The sequence below is a fragment of the Diadema antillarum genome, unplaced genomic scaffold, assembly GCF_040938485.1.
Source record: "Diadema antillarum isolate AM-2024a unplaced genomic scaffold, OU_Dant_1.0 seq00001117_RagTag, whole genome shotgun sequence".
Lineage (NCBI taxonomy): Eukaryota > Metazoa > Echinodermata > Echinoidea > Diadematoida > Diadematidae > Diadema > Diadema antillarum.
In genome coordinates, this window is record NW_027271931.1 from 126,676 (window position 1) to 147,995 (window position 21,320).

The 21,320-nt window shown below is 39.4% G+C and overlaps 1 protein-coding gene across 1 annotated transcript in view; it reads right to left on the minus strand.

Annotated features, from left to right (window-relative positions):
• Nucleotides 1–1,520: 1,520 nt before the first annotated feature.
• Nucleotides 1,521–21,320, minus strand: part of LOC139743860 (uncharacterized) — a 30,351-nt gene continuing 10,551 nt past the window's right edge. Inside the window, exons 4-11 of the mRNA XM_071654323.1 lie at nt 12,074–12,668; nt 11,305–11,485; nt 10,049–10,167; nt 7,413–7,563; nt 6,927–7,085; nt 6,172–6,358; nt 3,306–3,421; nt 1,521–1,727 (exon numbers count right to left, since the gene is read on the minus strand). Of these exons, the coding sequence (XP_071510424.1) occupies nt 1,521–1,727; nt 3,306–3,421; nt 6,172–6,358; nt 6,927–7,085; nt 7,413–7,563; nt 10,049–10,167; nt 11,305–11,485; nt 12,074–12,668 (1,715 nt within the window). The remainder of the gene's footprint in view (nt 1,728–3,305; nt 3,422–6,171; nt 6,359–6,926; nt 7,086–7,412; nt 7,564–10,048; nt 10,168–11,304; nt 11,486–12,073; nt 12,669–21,320) is intronic.

Consider the following 21,320-nt stretch of genomic DNA (forward strand, 5'->3'; position numbering starts at 1 on the left):
CAAATGTTCCCATGAAGACTTAAAAAAAAAAAGGTTTATAAAACCTTTCCCAAAAGTTAGTTGTGCTTTTGGTTAAATAATAGAACACTTTACAACATAAAGAGAAAACCCACCATAATGATCTCACTTACAAGGAGGTACTGATTTGAATGTGATGCATTTTGCAGTCCCATTTTCCCCCGCTGTACTGTAGTTAGCTGGTGTTATAACATTTTAGCACTTAGAGACATGTAATGTGGAATTAAAGCACTTTATATTGTGAATAACTATTATTAACAAGGTGAAATCTGCAGTTTCAGTGATCACATCATTATACGTGGGTTCCTCTGTACTATTATTATTGTACCTGTATTACTGGAATCATATCTGCACAGCCAATACACCAATTCCACTCTCTTTTAGCTAAGCTTCTTGCTTTCTGGTGCACTTCTTACTACATCAGGGCATGACAGCATTCATGAGGTTGTTTAGATCCAGTTTCCATGGTGATGAATGACTATGACATCACACTTTCATACTCTACAAATACTGTTAAACGAGGAACGTTCACGTGCATTTTAATGTCGCGAATGTCGCGAGCGCCAGATTCGCGAAATTAAAATGCACGCGAAAGTTCTTGTCTACATTATAATTATCATATGCATATCCATCTACATCCCTTTTTACCACTAACTTTCACTGAGTGTTTCAGCATGCTTTCTGTATTCACTCACCCCACATGTATGTTTGGGGAAGCTTCCCCTTTTAATTCAGTGACAGCCCAGCTCAAAACCCACATAAGAAATGTGGCCAGTATGAATTTTCACTTTTTTATATACTTTATAAGTATAAGCTCTAAGCTTTAAAATGATATGTAATTTGTTAAAACTGGACCATCTAAAACCCATTCAAAAAGTGATTGAAAGAAAAAATAGTTAAGAGGTGCACTTTTATAGAAAAGGGAGATCAGTCTTTGTCAGGCGCGCTGCGCAGGTGTATCAATGAAAAACACAGTGGAAGCAATGCCTGTCCGAAAAAATATGGTCAAAAAATGCTAATATCTCAATTTTGGTTTTGATATGAAGCTGTGACAAATTTGACAGTAGGTAGAGAAAACATCACTCTCGCAGATTAGGCAAACTTGTACAAATTTGAGTCTTTCAAATCCAAATGACTATTTTGGTCCATTATAGAAAATCCTATACAGCAACTTTTTGCGGGTTTTGAGACGAGAAGTCTGATAATACATGTAAATGATATGGAAACAAGTCCATTCTCTAATGTACTGTATATGCCATATATTTAGTGAGTCTAAATTTTTGCAAAGTGGGACTTCCCGTCAATTTCGCAAGCAGTTCAATTCGCAATCGTGGAATACTGTACTGAGCACAGAAATGCATATGTGTACGACACATTCATATCAGGATCAGAGTCAAAATTTTTGCATGTCTTTAATTTTGTGAATAGCACCCGACTTGCCAAATTCACGAAAATAAAACCTCGCGAAATATTCGGCGTAGACAGCACAAACTTGAAAATGTTTAGAGGAACATCTCAAGCTCCCTTCTCATGTTGGCAAGCTCTTCTTCATGAGAGGCAACAAATTTCTTCCACTCTGCTTCTAGCTCCTCATCGGACATCCCTAACCCCCCTCTGCAGGAGGTAGCGGCCTTGGTGAACTTGGTCAAGAGGAATTCCTCCTTGGCTGTCCTTTCTCTCATTGCCTTGACCTCTATGTCCTCCAGATGCTGTTGCAAGGGGGTCAAAGGTCACAATAAAGAGTGTTAAAAGACTTGCTTGACCATCAAGTTTCAAGAATGATGTAGACAGCCACAGAAACAGTCGGCTTGCTTTTACCTTTTACACTGAGCTTTCGTTGATGACTGGCTGAAGTGCCTTCTTTGCCAATAGGCGGTTTCGTAATATATTAAAATCTTATGCATATCTTTTAAAACACAGGCTGTTCTTGAAAATCTGAAGGCTTGTCCAAGGCTTCGTGACAAGTAATATAATTAAACTGGATTCCGGCAATTGATTTTCATTTGAGAAGAGCAGGTTAGTGGAATAGCTCGTCTCTATCTTCCCGAAAATGAAACATTCACATACAGTATATGAATACATTACAAAAACAGTATATTGTCACAGATATGTGGCAACTTAGTGTCAATAAGTTATTAACAGATATTACCTATTCAAATTCATGAAATTCTTCCGTCGAGATGTTTTCATTGCAACTGATTGACAAATTGCCCTACATCAACGGATTCGATATTATCTAATGCCCCACAATCCCTCCTGTGTTACCTTGGCCTTCCTTCTGGTCCAAGCAAGACACATTCTTACACCTGAGTAGGTTTACCAACTTTAAAACCAGGTTAAGTTTGTATGGACTACCGAGTGCTGATGAAAAAGCTAGGCAAGTTTTGAAGCTATCAAGAACCTGGACATCTGAAGGTTTAATAAAAGTTGAGCGAATATTCATACTAGGACTGCAGCATACGTTGCTGGGGTGACAAGACCTTGTATCTGCAATTTTGGTGAAAATGACTTTTTTGGATTAATGGTCAAATAATGGGTTAAGTGATGTCCTGTCCAAATCCCAACTGTCTTACTCCAAAAATGAAGCCACCACGGCATGTCAAAGGAAAGGCTATCCCATTCGCCACAGTGCTTTGGCCGCCATGTTTTTTTGGCTCTCCTGAACATTTGACATTTTGTAGATACGAGGTCTTGTCGCCCCAGCGACGATAAGCTTCAAATCATGTACTACTAGACTGAACGTGATGTACTGAATAAGCTGTTATTTTCACGTACATATGTTTTCACGAATGAAGAGGTCACAGACATTTTCCTACGATGTTGTTTTTGCGATTTTGACACCAAGGCTGTCACCAGTGTACTAATGCCTGTCAGTTCGTGATATTTACATGTTTTGTTATTAAAATTCTGGGTCCAACAGTGATTTGCAAAATTCCCAAAAGTTGAACCCTCACAAAAATAACAGCTTATACAGTAATCAATGCATATATTCTTCAAATGCTAAAGCGGAAGTTGTATCAACCTAGCCAGACATTTAACCTTAAAACGTACCTCTTTAATTTGCATGAATAGTATCTAAACATAATTTATGATAATTATGCTATAAGTACATATTTCTCTTTTATGATAATCATGCTGAAACATATTATGCCCTGTTCATCTTCTGATCCCACAGCTTTGGAGGTATCTTTACTAGGTAGCATTAACACCTAATAAAGAGCTTTCATACTGTTTAATATCATAATCATTATTGTAGAAAGGTTCACTCTATAGTATCAACTTTGTACCTCATTTATTTTCTTGATGAGGCCAGTCTGCTTGTTAACAGCAACCTTGACAGCAAAGGTGTACCTGGCATTGCCGTACCCAGGACTTGGGGGTCTGGCCGCGTGAGGGACTATCCCTGAAAAGACATGTTAGAATACAACGTAGAAGCTGAAATTATTAGCAATGTCTGTTGACAGACACTGGAAATGAGATTCATTAATATAATTATTGGTATCTCGTCCTTTACAACATGCTATGTTCTGCTATTAAGATACTTGAAGTAATCTCTTTTGTACTTGCAAGATCAGGGGAAAATTTATCAAGAAATTTTTGAAAGTTTCTGTGGCAGTAGAACGTTGCATGGTGCAAGGCTTTACGGTCCACCCCATATTCTTTCTTGGCGCTGTATAAGCAACCCTATAAAGGGCCTATCCATTCCCTGGGTGGTGGGTAGGCCCTTTTTGGGGCCACATACCTACCCAAGAAAGAATACAAAGGTTTATCAATATCTTTAAACTTCCTACATACTTTCTCAAAACTTTCTTCTGGCCTTTCACTGCCATGTATGTGCAGTCAACTGTATTTCTTTTTTCTTTTCTTTTCTTCTTTTTTTTCGGTCTCAACCCAGCCATGGGGAAAGGAAAATGCACATTAAAGACCTAATAAAATGCATGCAAAATGTTTTAATATGCAAAAGAAATGAAAAATATATGTCATGATTATCAATGTAAATATGTTGTCAGTGTCGTTCTGGTTTTTATCGCTTCTAGAAACTCCCCCAAATATCACATTTTTGGAGCTTGCAGCTTTTGCGAAAAAGATACGTCACGTGACCAACATCCCTGAACCGATTGATGACGTATAAGCACGGAGTTGTGCTCAGTTAGCAGATGCCGCTCAGCACAAGCACTTAGATTACTAGCTTGGTACACGCGTGTACACGTTAGCTAGCCCGGCCAGGCCCGGGCCCCGCGGGATGTGCGCTCCCGGTCGACCCACTGACTGTCGACGGGTACGCATTAGTACCACGTACATTATCACTAAGTTAGCTTGCACAAATACCTGGTACCTCGAGCATACTGTCTTCCCCTATATGGGTAAACTTCGACATTGATGATGATGATGATGATGACTGCAGCTCTGACGATAGCGGAGAAGAAGAGGAGGCACATGAAGTTGAAGGGGAAGATGGGGAGGGAGAGGCAGCCGATGAACCAGAACGTTATCGTGGGGCTGCACCTTACCGATATGAACCAGCTGCATCTCCCCCGCTTTCAGTGCAAGAGCACCAAGTCCAAGAATAGACCTCACGGAAACGATCGCCTGGGAAATACAGAGTGGTATGTGTGATATCGTATGCCCCCATATAGTTTAACGTTAGAAAGGATATACTGTATTCTACATGATTGACATTGTAAGTTGTAACTGTTTGTCTAGTAAGTAGTAGAAGAACAGACCCAGCTCGCTCACAAAGTGAGCGGCTACTCCAGCCGCCGCAAGCGGGAGCGTCCCGGCCGTGGCCTGGCCCGTCGGCCGGCACTAACAAGTTAAACTACTAGTAGTAGTCTAGTAGTAGTAGCAGTCTACTAGTAGTAGTAGTCTACTAGTACTACACTTGGTGTACTACTAGTAGTAGTAGTACTATTACCACTAGGTCTAGTAGACTAGTAAGTAGTAATAGCAGAATCTTTGGTAGTACGGTAGTACAGAGGCTACACTCTGGGATATGTTACAGGGTGGGTCGTGGCTCAAAAAAAAAAAAAAAAAAAAAAAGGCCTCACCACTTTCCAATGGTCAGTTTCTTCAATATTTGTTATCAGTAATTTAGATGCGTCATTTTCTAAGAAAAACGATACCAAGAATGATCGTCAATTTTGGTCGAGTAGTTTTTGTTTTATGCTACAAATCATACTGTGGAAGGAAGCCCCACCGCCGTGCTTATCTACCGATGAACGCCACGGTAAGGTGGGGCTGAACTCACGAGTAGGTCTAGGCCTATAAAGCAGGCGAGTCGCCGTAGTATTAGTACAGACACGCAGTGGTAGTGGGGCTATTGTGAAATAGGCCCCACCGCAGTGCGCGTGCACCGTACCCGTGCGTTTATTGCAAGCAAGGGTAGGTCCTAGGCTTTAGGGTTAGGTAGGGTTGTATTTATGGTTAAATTGGCCGTTAAATTAGTCGAGGGACATATTAGGAAGTCATTTTTGCCGCATTCACAAGTATTGACTGTGGAAGGCAGCCCCACCGCCGTGCTTACCTACCGACGAACGCCACACGGTGGGGCTGAATTCAGAGTCGCCGTAGTATTAGTACAGACACGCAGTGGTGGGGCCTATTTCACGAGTTTGCCGAAAATAATGGATATCCAAGCGTACCACAGTTGTAATCTGTATTATTGGCAGTATTAAATCCGATACAATTCATTAAATATTCTTTTGTCTAAAGGCACAATAGTGCAGCGCAGTGCCTGGTATGCACTCGCTAGCTCGCTCCCCCGCCAGCGCTAGCCGCCGGCTGGCTGTTGATGCACTGCGCTAGCATAGCCTTGCTAGCTCGCTGGCTATGGCTAGGCTGGTCGGACAATCAATATCGACGACTCCGTTCTTAGACGTCATCACAATTTAGAAGTGATAGTGCGCATGTGGCGAAAGTATAGAAAGTTTTCCAAAACCGAGGAAATTGCATCCATTATGTTAACAAGTATAGAACAAAATTCAGAACAGTAAAAAACTCCGCACGACCATAGAATTACTTAGAATTTAACATTCAATATTATTACATCATTAAGAAAAAAATGTCTAAACCATTTTATTAGGTCTTTAAGATGATATATGTCACACACACAGATTACTTATGTACAAGACTACAAACTGCAACTATGCTCACCAGGGAAAATGACCAGCCTTCCATACTTGGGCGTGACGGCTCCAACGGTGTCATAATCTTGTTCGCTGATGCCTTCGTAGAGCTTCCTGGAGTAGGAATCAAAGGGCTTGGCGTCAAAGAAGATGGTTTCGCCATAGTCTGCAATTCCCATGTCTGGATTGAGGTACACTACCATGGTGTACTCGTCCTGGCGAGATAAAGGAAAAAAAAAACAAAAACGAGGCAGGTGAAAGCTACTAGTTCTTGATTTGTTTGTTCAGCTGTGATCAGATGTGTCTTGCTCAACACAAATGCTGCAGTCTGTACGGACAGTGAGGTGGGACTAACGTCTGGACTGACCATAGTCAAAGAGCAGTAGTGGTTTGGATTCAAGTCATGAACTGTATGCTAGCCTATGCCATTCTAACCAATAACACCTGCCCCCCCCCCCCCCCCCCCCCCGATGTGCGATTATTTTGTGCTGCTAGTACAAGAAACAATTCCAAAACACTTGAATTCTCATTTCATCCCAGTAGCTTGCAAACGTCTGTGCAAATCTCGCTAAAGCACAATAGTAGACAAAAACATATCACATATCCTGGGGATGTTACCAGGTACAAGTTTATACAACAACAAAATGAAAATAAATACAAAAGGATTCATTTTGGTTCATTCTGATTGACAGCTTAGCTTCATATAGTGTCTGTGGTATTTCAAAATGTTGATATTTTGCAAGATCATTAGAGTGAACAGGAGTTCCTGTCCAAGGCAATCACCTCCCACTCTTCGCAGTCCTCATGCACACGAGTGTGGTCTGCTGAGCGGACCACATTCAGGCTGACGTCGTAGGGGAACCACGTCTGCTGCCCTCTGCCAACATGATTAGCGACCTGCGACATCACTGCCCACGTACTGCTCTCTGCGAATTCCAAACACTGAAAGATAGCAAGAAAATGGCACAGCCTTTATCTTCAGATGTTTCTTTATAAGGCTTCTTTCAATTGTGTACACTTTTCAAACATGCTGATTGTTCTTTTTCAAAATCTATCACCCTCAGTTTCAATCAAAACCAATGATACACTATGTTCGTTTATTGCCTGACACATTTCTCCAGAAAGCTGAAGTATCTGAAGTGTTGTACTTATCATAAGCTAATTCAAGTATTCCCTAACATGTACACCACAACACCTTTTCCTTACTTGAATACAGCACTATATAAGAGCAGCTCTTCAAAGCAGCTGCAACTTCAAACTGGTGCTCACATCAAAGGTCTTGATCCAGCGTGTGTTATCCACCATTTCCGCAGCATCAACATCAAATCCGCTGAGAACGGCATTTGGTGAGTGCACGAGGGATGCTCTGAGCCTCTCCAGATGATCTTTGTCAAATAAATTGTCAAAAATCAGGATTTTCCTGCAATTAGAATAGCAAAGAAGAGAAAGCACAGAGGAGAGAGAATGAGAATCGACGATGTCATCAGAACATGTTACAATAGATCTACACGAAATACATATAGACTTGCACATACTAACCCATTGGTTGATAAAAACTACCTGAAGATTTTAAACTACAAGCAGGTAATACAAATCTAAACTAGAAATGTCGCTATGGCGACTGGTATGCCTCTGCCATAATGCATGATTCTCCTAATAGGTCTATAGTACATGTGGACAATGTGTGATTACATTTTCACAAAATTGGCAAAATATTAAAATGACATGTTTGTCACAAATGCATCGAATGTTCACCTTCCTTGACCCATCTTTAATTGGATGAATAGGAGAGCGTGTATTTGGGGATTTAAGAACTTTAACTTCGACTTTGACCCTTTCATAAGTTTACACACTTGAGTAATTTTCAAGGTATGGAGTAAAAGTGCAATTTCTGTATTGAACAGTAAATTGTTATCATTTTCATCTGGCCTTTGATTCATAAGAGAATCACTGTCACGCAGAACATACATAAATATGTACTAAGTTTAAAGATAACTTGAGCCACTTCCGAGATATGGAGAAAGGAGTAAGTTCAGCACTTTCATTTGATCTTTGACCTTTTGACCTTTGGCCTTCTTGGCACAAAAAAAAAAAAAAATCCCAGAGAATATCTAGTGGGTTATACATGCATACATCAAGTTTTAAAAAAATAATCCTGTTGGCATTGCATAAATATAAGGAAAATAGTAAAATTTTGAAGTATTGCCCTTGACGTTTGACCCCTGACCTTCGACCCACAAACCCCAAATTCCCTAGATAACCACTGCCAGTCAGTACATGCATATATACTTTGTTCCATTAAGATACCTTGAACAATTTCCACGATAGAGAGAAAAAAGTGAAATTTTAACATTTTACTTGACCTTTTGACCTTTGACCTTTCGACCTCATGACCCCAAACTTTTACCAGAGAATCTTAATTGGGTAATACATGTATACACTAAGTTTCAAGAAAATATCTTTAGGCATTGCATAGATATGGGGGAAATAGTGAAATTTTAAGCATTTGACCTTGACCTTTTGACCTTTGACCTTGAGCATGTGCACCCAAAAGTTGATAGGCACAACTTCACCCCCTAATACACATACATGCCAAGTTTCATTAGGATACCTCAAAAGGTTTTGATAGTTACCCTGTCCACAAAATTCATTACGGACGGACGGAAGGACGGACGGACGGACAACCCAAAACATAATGCCTCCGGCACCACTTCGTGGCGGAGGCATAAAAATGGGCGGGGGTGGGGGGGGGGGGGGTGGAATCACTTACTACCTGTTTTGACCAGCACAATCATCATCTGCCTTTGAACAGTTGTAAAAAAAAAAAAAAAAATGTAGACTGGGTCTAGAAAGGCTGCATGTTATTTAAAAGCAATAATTGCCAACATTTTCAACAGGTGGTATTGGAATGAGCAATAAAACAGCATCAGACACAGGAAGCAAACAATACAAGAGGATTTTGAATTTCAGTACATCTTCAAAGTTTGTATCAAAGATTCTCCTCAAACTGTGAGCACATCCACAACTATCAATCATTCACTTGAGCAACGGAGGGACAGCTCAATTTCTAAATCGACTGACTGACAGTCCATTCAATCAACTAATCAATCAATTCAATCAATTGATTGATTAATAATTGTGTTCCCTCAGATCACAAAGATGACAGCTCATCTCCCTGTCTATTCTTGCAGTACCTGGCCACTACCAGTGCCAGTGGATGTCTGCAAAAATCTTCACTACATCAAACTACGCTGTCGATCTGATCATTTGCCTTCTGCCTTTCTGGGTAGGGTACTGTAATATAACCAGATATGTCTGCATACATTTCAATTTAACAAATTTTGCAAGAGCTAAGATTTGGGAAATTTACATGCATGCAAAAGTTTTGTCTACCTTGGTACATTGTACTTTATTTGCATTGAGTGCCCATTAACAATACAGGAAAATTTCATGCTGCAAAAAAAAAGGCCGACGGCTCCAATTTGTAAAAATTTCATGCTGCGAACATTTCTTGCTTTACGGTAATCGATACATCTTCAAGCCAATTTTGTGGATTAAATTTCTACAGAATTAAGGGATTTGCCGGACAATGATAATGGCCTGTCCACTAAAAGCCTGCTTAGACCCAAGACCAGCTTCACGAGTTTGTGAGTTTTAAAAAAGGTGCAATACCTGCAGTTGCTACTGAAATAGCTATCAATAAACAATGAGCAGTTTTAAAGCATTTGACTTAATTGCATGATAGTTCCAGTTTCTGCAAATATCAATAATTCTGACTATTTTCATAAAACTGGTTATACAACTTGTACTTTAATACTCTGTCTCCCATTGAAATTCACATACATGAAGCTTCTTCAATATCTAGCCATGGAAGCAAGTCAAACTCATTAGATCATGATACACACCTTTCATCACTGGTCACAAATTTTCTGACCAAGTGGCTTTCAATGTCCAGAGTTCCTACCGGAGCTGAGATTTGAGGGAAAACAGCTCTCGAGAGCTGCACATTTCCCTGATCCAATTTCTGAGGGGGAGACACAAGAAAACTGTCTATAATTAGCTCAAACCACATTTCACAAACTAACTTTTTTTTCACAAAACTCAGTTTGGACTGTGTACAGTGGGTATTTTCGTGTGAGTACTTTTTCATGCTCAGCCAAGTAAGAGGAGTTTCATGTTTTTGGTTTTTTTTTTATTCTGTGCACTCAGGACATTAACTACTACTGGAACATATGACAAGCAAAACTATTTACATGCTTTTACTTTTGTGCTTGTTTCTGGTTGTGCGAAGTGCATGAAAAATTCAACACCACAAAAAAGTCCACTTTTACAGTACCGTAATTGGCCCACTGACAAAGGATTAACAAGCAACAATAAACTCATCAATAAAAGTACACCTGACTCAAATGGAAAAAAATAATAATGACATGCTCAAGATGTAGGTCTCCATATTATGACGTGAGATTGCATTGATCAATTTGGATGAATATAGACCAAGAGAAATGAAGGAACCAGGTTGGAGTTTGAACCTGTCAATAGTTTATATTATGAGGAGCTGCACTACCACTGGAACTGACTTTGCATGCTGTGAGTGCCGATTGGCACAGTAAACTCCAAAGCATTGTACACATCACCCAAAGTCCCTGGCACAGAGAGGGTTAAAGGTATTGTTTATCATTGGGAGCAGTATTTTAACAAATTATGTTTGAGTTATCACATTTGATGCATATAATGTGTAGGTCAGCTGTATCAAGAAACATCCTATATTTGTACCATGTAAAAAAATCTTGCAATAAAGTCTAAAATAAAAAGACATTTCACGATTTGTCTCAATAAACCATGCATGTAACTGTAGATGGTTTATTCTAGAAACAATTTTATTATAGAACTATTGTTCATATTTTATATTGTTGTAAAAATACTTAACAGTGAATACACTGATTAACATTTTTACACTGGTCGTTTCTCTCCCTAACACAACTAACTATTTTGAAGCAGTAAATATGTTTTTTGTTTCATCTGCAAATGGTAAATAATGCCTTTATTAGCACATCATTATGAAATATCTTCAGATGAAAATAAGGGCATAAGGAGATGATTAATGTCGTTCACAGCCTACGGGTAAATTGCCAGCAGAAATTATAAAAAAAAAAACAAGCACCTTCCACTCCTGGCAAGCCGCCTCAAATTTTTCCCTCGCTGGTGTCAGCTGAATGGAGATACTGAGCAGCTCCACAAAGTACCCCATGGATGGGGGACGGTAGAGGGTTGGAATGAATGCATCCCACAGGACCACCCTCCCAGGATGGGGTCGCACTGTCAGGAAGATGTCATACTCAGACCTTAAAGACAGCAAAGCAAAGTCATTGATGCCAATTATCTCGATGCAAGCCTCAACACAAATCTCTTTCTGCAGCGTTTCCTCAGGATTTAATGTCATACCGTACTGTTGTCATGGAAAATCACTTCCATATGAAAATATGAGAAAGCACTGACTCCTTAGTAAGTACTTTGCTTAAAAGTACTACATGTGAATGTCTGAAATTAATGATGGCACAGGAGAAAGGAATATGATTGTATCAGACAAAATTTTATATCAGAGTTGAAAGTTATCACTGTCTGTCATATGATGCAGGGCTCTTCACACTTTCATTCTATTAATAATTCATACAGCACTGCACACTTACACTGGTCTGACGGTCCCTGACCAGTAAAAATCACTATCGAACCAGTAACAGTTTCAGTAATGGACCAGTTAAAAATGGGAAAACTGGGTACCTACAGGTACGACAGACAGGTCAGACGAGTAGAAGAAATTAGATTGGTGTGCAGTCCTGATTCATATGATTCTTATGTCATTCCTCACTGTCTAATTTTACTTCATGTTTTCTCTCTGTTTCTTCTTAACTATCCCTATCTCATAGACTCACCCTTGCGTTCTATTTTGCCATGTAGCTGTGTAAAATGACATGTCTCCATAGTCGTCCATCTGCCAACTTGGAACGAGAAAGATGCGAAAAGCGTATTCACCGGCATACTTGGATGGTGCCAGAGCACGAGGAGAAACCGCATCTCCCCTGTGCATCATTTCCGCCTGAACGTGATAAGGGTAGAAGGTACGATCAGACGTGCCTGCCGAAGCAGACAGTACTTTGGTCAGTTTCTTCCATGTATGCGATTTGGAAAACCGGTCTGGGTCCAAGTCGGATGTCCATGGCACGTTTGACACAGCAGGCTTTTCACAGGATGAAACGCTGGACACACACTCCCCCTCTTTTTCATTGAGCTGCCATCTAGTGAACTCCGTGACGTAGGTTTGCAGACGAGAAAGCGTCTCTGGGGGGAGGAGGGAGTCAAAGACAGCCACGGAGCCACCGCTCGGAGACACTCTCTCCAGCGTCGCATGCACGACCGGTGCCTCTGCTGCTATCTCGCACGAAGCCGCTACAAACAGCAGAACGATCACAGCGCTGACTTGCACCTGCATAGATGAACCTTTCCCTGCTGTATCCATCACCAGTTGACCTGTTTAAGTTGTAAAATAACACAATTTCATTTCATTCACGTATTACAAGACTTTTGAATGCCATGTTCACTTGAATTCAAGAGAATGCATAATGTGACTTAAGGCCGTGTCACGCCTTTCCGATCAAGCCTTGCGTGCGACTTATGATAAACAATTTTTACCACACAGAGGTCCCCGCAGATGACCCGCACCTGACAGTACCTAGCACGTATCTCACTCGTAGTCGCCCGGAGGCCCTGTCACACCTTTCCGGGCATGCTACGCGGGCATGTTGTGTGGGGGATTTTCCAGCATACAGGACAATTTCTGAGGGCAGACAAGGATTTGGGCGAGTCAGAGCATGTGTCTTACTTGCTGGACGTGTTCTACCTGAATTCTACTTGCGGGTATACTGTGCGACCTGTGTACCAGTCACATGGGTGCTGACAACTCAGTGAAGGAATTCCTCTGAAGGAATGGCAGAAGTCCCACAGAATGTCATTATCTTGGCTGCATACGGGGACTGCGAGTACCTTCGTGGGACTTGCCTGCGAGGTGCTGCCGCTAAGGGCCTCCTACTGGCGTTCTGCGTGGACCTCTCCTGGCCTCCCCGCGACTCACCCGGAAAAAAGTTTTGGTCATGCTCAAAACTTGGCTGCGGTTAGATGAGACTTGCGTGCGCACCTCGGGGCAACTACAGGCGAGATACGAGATAATTACTGTCAGGTGCGGACCAACTGCGGAGAGCTCAGGGTAGCAAATTTGTTTCCCCGCAAGATCAGGCCGCAAAACTTCCCCAGATTCGGTATGATAAGGCCTAGAGCATGCTCAAAACTTGTTCCTAGTGAGTCGTGGGGGTTTGCTCTCAGAGGTACACGCAGAACGCCAGTAGGAGACCCTTACTGGCAGCACCTGTCAGGCAACTCCAACACAGGTACTTCTCAGTACCTGTAAGTTGCTCGTAACAGAAAATGGATCAGTTTCAAAGCTCTCAGGCAGGTCACACGGAATACACATAAGTAGAAGATAAGTAACATGCATCTAGTAGGTAAGACACAAGTGCGACACTCGCAAACATTATTGTCCACCCGGGAAAATTCTCCTGCGTGCTGGAAAATCCCTCCTCACAACAAGCCCGAATAGCTTGCCCGGAAAGGTGTGCGAGTGACACAGCCTTTACTTAATGTGCTTGCTCCCACTTCAGTCGTCACAAAGAAAAAGAGTTACATTGTACAGCAAAATCGTGAAATCGGCCCCACCGCAGTGCACTGTATGCATCCTTGCATATAAAGCAAGTACTTAGTTTTGGATTAGGTTGGGGTTGTATTTACAGTTAAATTAGTCAAGGGACTAGTCTTTCGAAGAATATTAAAGTGGTACTAGAAAGAAATAGATAGAGACCTTGACGCGCGAGTGCGGTAAGGTTATTCTATGCACTGAAGACTGTTTTTTGCTTGTCAACTGAAGAAACCTGGAGGTGGAATGAGAAAGATGAGCTGAAGTTTTTTTTGTTTGTTTTTTGTTGTTGTTGTTGTTTTTTTGTGTTATTTTTTTAATTTCATTTTTTTTTTTTTTTTTTTGCTTGGTTGTCAGGTAAAGAAACCAGGAAGTGGAATGAGATGAAGCGAAGACCTTGTTTTTTTTTTTTTGGTTTTTTTTGGTTTTTTTTTTGGTTTTTCATAGTTTTTCAAGATCACATACTCATCAATTTCCACCCATTTTGACATGTAAAATAGCGCTATGTGTGCTAATCCCATAGAGGTGTCGCAAACCAAACCCATCCTTGACATTTTGGTCACTGTTGCAATCCTCAAAACTGACAAGGGAAATGAATTTTAGAATATTTAACACAGTTACACGAGGAATCCTTACCATGCCAGGCCTCTTTTCTAAATAGATTTTGTATAAAGATACAAACAAGGGATGATGGTGGTTGCCTTTGCAACAGAACAAAATCTTAATGTTTTGTTAAGAAAGTCATACTTTAAAAAAAAAAATCAGTGAGACACAGACGGTTTAAATTAGAATTATGAAGGCCATCATTTCGAGTTATTTCATGATTCGATTTCTGGTATCAACAGAAAGCTCTTCAGTTGCTCTTCAAATAAAACAATTAAAAAAAAAATAATAACCTTCTACTTTTGAAGATATGGTTAAATATTTAGGGGTGCCGCAAACTGGACCCCTGTGCCATATGCGACAGCAAACTGGTGCCGCGACTCTAGGGCCTAATATTATGAATGAATGGGCACCCCCTTCAATCACAGTGCCATGCCATGTCTGCCACAAACAGGGTAGTTTTAAATATCTAACGTCACATATTACGTTGCTAATCTAACAGCATTATAAAAAAAAAACAACAACAACAACAACAACAAAAGTGGAGAGCCAACTGCAGAATCCGAGGCTGCTTGTGTCATCAAGCAGCATAAATTTCTATTAATTCACAACCTAGACTCTATATGGGCTATGGCAGAGCCGAGGCCACAGCTCAAAATCAAAGGAGTCTGGTCTAGAATCTAGTACTCTAGATACTAGGGCCCTAAGCTACTGCTAACGTTTGGACCTAGACTAGATTTTATAAATTACTCCCCCTACAGGTATCGTTACTGTAGGCAATCTAATTCACTCACATCATATCACACATGCGTAGCGTAGCCGTAACGTTTAATAGGGTACTGTACTTAGTAATCGAACTGGCCAGTTTAAATCACATAATAATTGGTAGGTGGGACTACGAGGGGATATATTTTTGGGCTGGAACTACTGCCTCAGAATTGAAAGTTTTGTTGCAAGAGAAAACATAATAATAATAACTTACACTGCTAGTTGCAAGAATTTGAAAGAAGATGCAGGCAAAAGGCTGTTGCCTGACAGGTAGATCGCCACGCGCTTACTCTTTTAACTGCTTCTCTACAGCTGTTCTGCGTCTTCCTGGCCACCGGACTGACCCACCCGATGCTGGACGGCGGCGCTGTATCATGTTGTCGTCGCATCTATATCCGCACTACCTGTACGGTATACGCAGCAGTGCTAGCTACATGTAGTTACTGTACCGTAGTTACAATATGAGCGCCAGCAAAGAGAGAGAGAGAGAGAGAGAAAAAAAAAAAAAGCATAAAGCCTAACGATAGAAAAGAAACAAAAAACAAAAACACAAGCCTAAAAATAGTGATCGTATTATGTAGAGCCAGTCGACGCCAGTTATGAGGCCCTACTTCTTCTAACAAACTGGGTCCCCTCACATCAAAAAAAAAAAAAAGAAAGAGAAGAGAAAGAAAAAAGAAAAAGAAAAGAAAGCCAAAAAAAAAAGAAAAAAAATGTAGCGCCCTGCTGAGAAAGGGTAGTTCAAGGAGAGAGGCGGATCGACGGGGTGGGGGAGGTAAAAGGGGTGTTATTTGAGCCAACTTCCTCCCCTCCCCCTAGTATTTATCATTATTATTATCATTAGGCCTATCATTATCATTATCATCATCATTATTTTGATAATAGTAATAATACATAATAATGATAATAATTGCAATTTACATCGTTATTATCATTATTATATTATTGTTATTATCATCATTATTGTTATTATTATTGTTATTATTATTATTATTATTATTATTATTATTGTCATCATCATCATCATCATCATCATTTTTTTTTTTTTTTTTTTTTTTTGCTTTTGAATTGTCACGTCATATCGTCATTTGTCAACCCCACCCTCGGACCAGCAAAAAAATGAAATGAAATGAAATGAATGTGATGGAAAGAAGAGAGAATTATTATAGTGTACATTAATTATTTATCATACTGGGGTGTAAATTTCTGAGAACTTTGTTGGCTCAAAACACATTCATCTACGACTTTTCTTTCTTTTTCCCTACCCAATCGTCTTGATGTCAGTTGACATCGGTTCGTTTTATTTTGTTTTATATTGCTGTCTTGTGTATTTTCTGAGGGTCCCATATTGTACAAGCTCTGCTTCTTAGTGGGACCCTCCACTTCCATCCTCATCCTTAGTTGACTTGTATTATACGCGTTATGTATATTAACAAAGATATAATTGCATTTTTTCATCTACTTCTCATTTTCATATGTACTTAGTCAAATTACATTCTGCAAGTATTACAAATATCCTGTACATATGCAATGTATATAATTTCTTTATTTGTTGGAAGTGAAAATAAATTTGAATCTTGAATCTTGAATCTATATGAGTTCACTTTAAAATGTAGGCCTATTTTATATGGCACTTTATTTGATGCTCTGTTTGGATGCTGTTTTAAGGAAGCTGTTGAATTTGTGTTTCACTGAAAGTATGTATTGCATTTTGTTTTTTGTTTTTTTTTGCCGGAAAGATGCTTCTTTTGGAAAATTGTGTATTATTGTATAGTTTGTAGACATGACATGCTCATTAACTATAGCAGTGGGACAGACGCATGATATTCACTCACTATTGATAACTATGAAGAATGTTTCTATAACTGAAAGTATTATTGAGTTGTTGATAGGCGCTGAACGACTTAAATGCCTAATACGCTTACTTGACCTTATAGCGCGAGGCATATAGCCCATCCTACTATATCACAATGATACCAACCAATTGTTATCAGTGCGCAAGTTGTGATAGTTGTTAAAAGATACTGAAATCCTTGCGTCTAATATTGGTTGAGAGCATATTTGTTACAGAAATGTGGGAATGTCACTGATAAGTTTTATGAAACGAGCCAGTAGAAGTGTCGCTAAGGCGACTGTTATGCCTCCGCCATAATGCATGATTCTCCTAATAGGTCTACAGTACATGTGGACAATGTGTAATTACATTTTCACAAAATTGGCAAAATATTAAAATGACAAGTTTGTCACAAAATGTGTTGAATGTTCACCTTCCTTGACCTAGGTTTAATTTGATGAATAGGAGAGCATGTATTTGGGGATTTAAGGACTTTAACTTGACTTTGCCCCTTCATAAGTTTATGCATTGAGTAATTTTCAAGGTATGGAGAAAAAGTGCAATTTCTGTATTGAAAAGTACATTGTTACCATTTTCATCTGGCCTTTGACCCTAAAATTCATAGGATAGTCACTGCCAGGCAGAACATGCATACATGTAGAAAGTTTCAAGATAACTTGAGCCACTTCTGAGATATGGAGGAAAAAGTTAGTTCAGCACTTTTCCTTGATCATGGACCTTTTGACCCGTGAGGCAAAAAAAGAAAAAGAAAAAAAATGTTTCCAGGGAATCTCTATTATTTTATACATGCATACACCAAGTGTAAAAAAAAATAATCCTGCTGGCATTGCATAGATATGAGGGAAATAGTAAAATGTTGAAGTATGGCCCTTGACCTTTGACCCCTGACCTTTGACCCCATGAACCCTAAATTCTCTAGATAATCACTGCCAGTCAGTACATGTATATATACTATGTTCCATGAAGATATCTTGAACAATTTCCAAGTTACGGAGAAAAAAGTGAAGTTTTAATATTGTTACTTGACCTTTTGACCTTTGACCTCATGACCCCAAACTTTCACCAGAGAATCTTAATTGGGTAATACATGTATACACTAAGTTTTAAGAAAATATCTTCAGGCATTGCATAGATATGGAGGAAATAGTGAAATTTTACGTATTTGACCTTGACCTTTTGACCTTTGACCTTGAGCATGTGCACCCAAAAGTTGATAGGCACAACTTCACCCCCTGATACACACACATGCCAAGTTTCATTAGGATACCTCAAAAGGTTTTTGAGTTACGCTGTCCACAAAATTCATTACGGACGGCTGAGGACGGACGGACGGACGGACGGACGGACGGACAGACGGACAACCCGAAAACATAATGCCTCCGGCACCACTTCGTGGCGGAGGCATAAAAAAAGGATATAAAAAGGCTATGAAAAGATTGCGCTCGACCATTAATAAGAGTGTTATATAACAGACATCGCCGTATTAATGAAACTGAGTTTACATTAATTAATCGTCTTTTCTTCGCAGCCTTATCAGCTGAATTGCGGCAATTTTACAAAACATTTAAAATAACGTTTATGACAAGCAATAAAACAATATTGATGAAAATGAAATAATGGCGATTATAATAGCATATTTATTTTGAGACATCACCTTATATTGAAATACATGTACCAAAAAAAGAATGCTGCTCCAAAAGTTCTTTCAAATATTACGTAAAGCTACAAATACACAGTATCTTGTCACTGATAAGGTATCGTTTATTCAAAACATTATAACTATCAAAGTGACTGAACATGACTGGGTGCAAATGCTGCCACAAAAATAGACATTCAAACAAACATAAAAACAAATAAAAAACAAACAGAAACAAATATAAACGAAAATAGATCAAGCCGGGTCTCGCTCAGTGGCATTATTAGATGTATCGGTGGCCCGCATCTCTTATAGGCAAAAATCTATGTCGCAAAAGCACGACGCGGCCGGGAATTGAGCGTGCCGTTTGCAAAATTTGCTTCTGCGCATGATCAAATCCGAGAAACGTCCCGTCCTGCAAGGGGAAAACGAGTACGGTACTTGGCCAAAATAGCGTTCGGTCCCGATGCTGGGCAGGAGTGAGCCAGCCAGCCAAGCCAGCCAAGCCAGCCAAGCCAGCCAATCAGCGTTCTTGTCCATACGCTCCCGTCCTGTACAGGAAAGCGACACTGCTTATGGGAACGGGAGTCCGAGTACGGGGACTGTCACAGGTGATTGCTTCCGCGTATTCTCGGTTTTTTTTTTTTTTTTTTTTTTTTGTTTGAAAAGATTTTATTTTCTGCATTTCATGTTTTCTTTCAGAATACAAAAATAACAAAGGCAGGTTCAATTACACAAATACAATTCTGAAAATTATTGACATATTACATAGTAAGTCATATTTTGTATATAAAGACAAATGAAACGTTAAATAACATACAAAATGTTTATATGGCCAATAATGACCTGATTCACAGTACAATATATAATATATACATAAAATGCAGAGGGCCGCCGTTATAAGCCGTGCTTGAACAGACGGACAGCCAGAGTTAAATTACCATTTTTTATTGTAGTACTTGAACACTAATACGGATGGGCCATGTTAAAATGCGTGTAAATCCAGTTTTATACAATTACTTGGTAAACAGGAGTGGTGCCTGTGAGTGCGTGTGCAGGTGATGAAGCGCGAAAGTGTTGATGGTCAGCACTTCTAAGAAAATGATTGAATATGTTATAATATGGGCGAAGGGTCAAGCAGCAAAGTAAAAGAAAGGGAAAAGGGGGTGGACCAAAATATTGCCTTGTTGTTGAGTATAAGAGGTACATGTTTAATGATTACTGTACCGTATGATATTGTGCCAAGAAATATTTCTTTGTATTTGCCTTAAAGGAATAGAGAGATGTGCACTGTTTTATGTGGAGAGGGAGTGAATTCCAAATATCAGGCCCGTTATGCCGAATTGATTTTTGAGCTAATAGGAGTTTAGGGTTATTCAAATGGAAATCATTACGATGGCGCGTGGGGTAAGCATGGACATCCCTGTTAAGGGAAAATGCGTTGTGGAAGAGTGGGAGTAGATTTTGCGTGTATTTGAACATAAATATTGCTGTTTGAAATTTGTGTATATCGTCAACTTTAAGAACTTTTAGTCTAAGGAATAATGGATCAGTATGTTCTAAATAATGTGAGTTAGTACATATTCTTATTGCCTTTTTCTGTAAAAGAAAAATAACATTTACTTTGGTTTTATTACAGTTTCCCCAGACAACATTACAATAATTAATATACGGTAAGATTAATGCATTGTATAACATAGTGAGTACTTTTTCCGTTACAAAATATTTTAATCTCCGAAATATTCCAGTGACTTTAGATATTAATGTGGTTATATTATCAATGTGGTTATTCCAATTTAAATTGGAGTCAAGGGTTACCCCTAAGAACTTGGTTGATTTTTTTCCAATAATGGGCATACCATCAATAATAATGTTATTAGGCATTATCGGTTGCAAATGTGAAGTATTGAAGTTTATGAAACACGTTTTATCTATATTTAATGATAATTTATTGCATTTAAACCATGTAGAAATTTTTGCAAGCTCAGAATTAAATATATCCACTAGTGTGTTTAAACAGTTGTGAGAGTAGAAGACACTGGTATCGTCCGCGAATAATACATAGGTGAGAAGGGTTGAGGAATTAATAATATCGTTAATATATATAAGAAAAAGTAGAGGTCCTAAAATGGATCCCTGTGGTACACCGCAAGTAATATATGACTTAAACGAGGTACTTGAATGAAATGCTACGTATTGCTGACGTTGGGATAAATAATCTCGGAACCAGGAAAGAACTATTCCTCTTATGCCATAATTATGTAGCTTTTTTAATAAAATTCCATGGTCTATTGTATCAAAGGCCTTGCTCAGGTCCATAAAAACTCCTATCACGTGCTGTTTGTTCGCAATAGAATCGATAATTTTGTCACAAGTTTGAATGATTGCAAAATCTGTAGAAAAACCTTTTCGAAAACCAAATTGGTTAGGATTTAAAATGTGGTTATCAACTAGAAACTTATACAAACGTTCATGTGCAATCTTTTCAAGGATTTTGGAAATGACGGGCAATAATGAAATTGGACGATAATTCTTTATTTGGGACGCATCATCTTTTTTGTGAATAGGGATTAC